The 3,795-nt window shown below is 37.4% G+C and overlaps 1 protein-coding gene across 9 annotated transcripts in view; it reads right to left on the bottom strand.

Moving 5' to 3' along the window:
* Window positions 1-76: 76 nt before the first annotated feature.
* The window catches only part of LOC102678676, a 26,787-nt gene continuing 23,068 nt past the window's right edge, over window positions 77-3,795 (bottom strand). For 8 of the 9 annotated variants that reach the window (XM_031510294.1, XM_031510295.1, XM_031510291.1 and 5 more), the window contains one exon: window positions 3,254-3,614. In XM_031510294.1, coding sequence (XP_031366154.1) covers window positions 3,468-3,614 — 147 coding nt within the window. In that variant the 3' untranslated portion in view covers window positions 3,254-3,467. Of the gene's footprint in view, window positions 97-3,253; window positions 3,615-3,795 lie in introns of those variants that run through there. The other variant, XM_031510297.1, reaches the window with a different exon arrangement.

Genomic DNA, 3,795 nt, shown 5'->3' with positions numbered 1-3,795 from the left:
AAAAAAAAAAAAAAAAAAAAAAAAATAATGGTCTTTCTAGGATGAGCAAGAAGCAGTGGAACTGCTAAATTATTTCCTCCATTCGCCATATTTTACCTGTGATTAAAAAAAAAAATTAAAAGAAAAAGATTATTTAATAATCTGAATATCATTTATCGATAAAGAGAAATGTTATTTTAATATATTTTAAAAAAATCTTAAAAATACGAGGATAAAAAGGTATCGTAAAATTACTCCTCTCCTGTGTAATTATTATTAAAAAAAATTACAAATAATATTAATTTCAATGATTATATATTATATATAATATTATTATTTGCATTTAATCATATCACATTTTGATATAAAATGTAACATACACGGATATGTCAAATCCGTGTAAGTTTCAAGCTTGTAAAAATTTTATAACGTGTATTCAAATAATTCAAACAAATAAACGAGAATTCGCGATATTTATTTCATAGAAGCGATTGCTTTCGTAAAAATAAAATTGCGCGCGGATTATTTCTAGCTCTGTTTAAGAATAAAATACCAAACTCAGTTCGGATATGCGATTCGAGGTCGCGATTCGTCCCTTCTCGAAAGCGCAGCCGGAAATTAAAGACTCTTCCACAAACAGTTAACCGGAAGGAAGAGCCGATGTTTTTCTATTCCGCGTCGCTCTCTAAATAAGCGTCAAACAACGGGAGCGAAAAGAGGAGAGAGGAAAAGACGCGAAACTGGAGGGAAACAAAGAAAAGAAAAAACCCTATGAAAAAAAATATATACATATATATATATAGATATACATATAAAACAGAACACGAGAGATAGCGATGACCAATTTTCACCGAGACACACCGAGACCACCGTGTCACGTATCTCATTTCAAGCATGGGATCCAAAGCGACCGACCCAATTTCGCTACAATGCGCGCTACGAAAGAGACAGAAATGAATAAACGATAGGGAAGAATGGGTGGAGAAGGGTCGAAACACAGCGGGTGGAGGAGGGGAAGGGCGTTTTACACGACGCGGCCGTGCGAGTTGCAATTCATGCGGCGCAGGAACTGATATTTCGCGGAAAATGAATCACTCTTATACAAACGAACGGACACACAGTGGTAACGGAATACAATAGTCGGACAATGGTGGAAGCGTTGGTGGAAGTGGTAGGTTTCGGCACAGCGGTGGCTGCGGCTCGGACGTAGGGATCGTAACCGGAGAGATGCGCGACAGCGTTGGATTCCGTGGCTTTTCAGGGGGAGGAGGGGGAGGAGAAGCATCCCTGGAAAGGATGAAACTAGCGTTCTCCGTTCCCTACCGCGGAACAAAGGTGCGCGTTTAGAAATACAAATTGTACCGGCGGCGGCCTGAGCCGGGACCAACAACCGAATTGAATTGAAGATGTCTATTGGGGGAGGGGGAAGGGGGTCGCAATTTCTCATCTTTTAATTTAATCAGCATAATTGTGAGAACGTTTGTTAGGAAAAGTTCCATTTAATGTTTTATAAGTAATTAGATGTATCCACTTTTATTTCGACATTAAGAAAGACTTGGTTTTATTCATAAACGAACAGATTTATCGATCTGTTATATTATATTTATTGGATTGGTGCTTTTTATATTAATGGCAATTTTCAAATAGAAAATAATTTCACGGTATTACGAATTAATTGTCGTATTGTCTCGATTGTTTTCAATTATTAATGAAACTCGAGGAAAATTCCAAACAGAGATTATATTTTTAAAAAACTTTTAACGATAAATATTATTTCTCAACGATGAAAATAATCGAGACGATTGCGTTGACAGAATCCGATTTGCACGGTAGATCAAGAAGTGTAAAGAAGTATTCGAAAGAGGAAACGAGGAAAAAATTGGCAGGATATATTTGAAAGGAACACTTTACGCGGTATTACTTCTCGTCTTTTCTCCCTGAAAGGGAAACGAACGAAATTTGTAAGATATATCTCGCATTCGTTCCTTTAAACGCAATTCCATTGAATTTCAACGCGGCTCGAATAACGACGGTATTTGATGCCGAACTTTCAATTCGTAACTTGTCTCCTTGAAATACATATTATGAAATACTGCAGATGTTTGAATACCGTGTTCAAACGCACAGTCGCTTCGCCCCACTTAGCATGGCATGCGATATTGCAAACTGTTTTTCGTCCCCTCCCTCCCCTTTCCTTTCCTCCTCCCCCAACTTTTCTCTCTCCACGCTCGCCTGTTGGTGTTCGCTCGCTCTTTGATACGCGTCCGTGAACCGAAGTAACCAATAAAGATTTTAAGGATAACTGTGTATCGATGGTTCCACTTTTCTTTTGATTATTTTCTATATAAGTCGAGAGAAACGCGCGAGGGAAGCTCACATACAAGCATATTCAAATTCACGTTCTTTGGTGTTGAAATGAAATTTAAAAATCATCGATCTCCAAGGGTAGCCACGTTCTCTCGAGATTACTCCTTTGAGGTCTGGTCAATCGTAGCGCGCCTCTACTTTATCAAACATCACCTCGCACCCTTGATAGGCTTTCATGAAATTTAATACCTCACCCGACGCGTTCCCTCACTCGATTCGACGTGTATTACCACGTGAAAGCCATTCGTACTACTGATTTCTCTCCCCATATTTCTGTGGATAGACGAAATCATCCTTCAAACTCTTATCGTCCCTTCAGACAGGACTCGTGATGAATTGGTATTATATACAGATATTCTTCTTCTACGTGATGCATTCTTTTTACTTAAATAATATCGTATAGTTTGAATGTATTAGAAAAATAAACGATTCTCTTCCAATCAAATGAGATTCAAAGATCCATAATTTGAACAAAAATTATGTATAATGAATAATAAAAATCGAACGAGAATAATAAAAAAGGAAAAATTGTTAAAGAGTTGTACTCATTACGAATCATTTAATTCATTTCTAATATAATTCTATCACCTAATTCGAACTATATACATATATATTATCGATTAAAAAATTATAACAGTATATCTAATAAACATAAAATATTCAAATACTCTATTTTTTTAGTTTCTCGAAAATTGGCATAATTTTAATCATGTCTATAGAATTTCAATTATTAAAATTTAATGAATTTAATTTGCACACTACTTCACATCATTATCTACACATTACCCCTCCTCTACTTCTTTCATCCTGAACAACTTCAATTGTAACGATCCTGTCACTTATCTATCCACCGCCACGAGACGAATATTAACAATAATACACGGTAAATTTCATCCCTCCTTGGATAAATCCATTCACCCAAAGGGAGAAACTGCAGTCCCTATCTCGTTCTATCGCCCCATTGTAGACCCGAGAAACTACTAGTATTATCTTTTATAGCTAGTTGTCCGCCCTGTAACAATTCTTTTTCCCAACGTAAAGAGATTTCTCCCAAGTTGCTCGATCGCGCGGGAAGAAAGTGGGAAATTCAGTTCTGATTTTCCGAGTGCGAGTGAGGAAATTCAATAGATGGCCGGACGGTAGAGAATGTTGTAGAGATTGTTACGATGGGCGTGATCTATGGGCGCTCCGTGACCCGGTCGGCCCCACAACTTTCTCCAGGTATCGAAGTGTCTCCGACAACTTTCCTGCTCCATCCTTCGCTCCTCCTGTGAAAACGAAATTTTCACCATTTTCACCACACATAAGCGCGCGCAAGATTATTAGAGAATTAATTACCAAGAGATCACCGAATTGATCGGAATTCGCGTGGACAATTACACTAAGTGATTGAGGCGATGAAATAAAAATTGGTGTATCTAGCTCGTATTAAAATTTCGAATCAGCTAA

Source organism: Apis dorsata, unplaced genomic scaffold (assembly GCF_000469605.1).
Source record: "Apis dorsata unplaced genomic scaffold, Apis dorsata 1.3 scaffold_220, whole genome shotgun sequence".
NCBI lineage: Eukaryota > Metazoa > Arthropoda > Insecta > Hymenoptera > Apidae > Apis > Apis dorsata.
The sequence above is the reverse complement of the archived record's forward strand: the minus strand, read 5'-3'. Positions and strand labels throughout refer to the sequence as shown.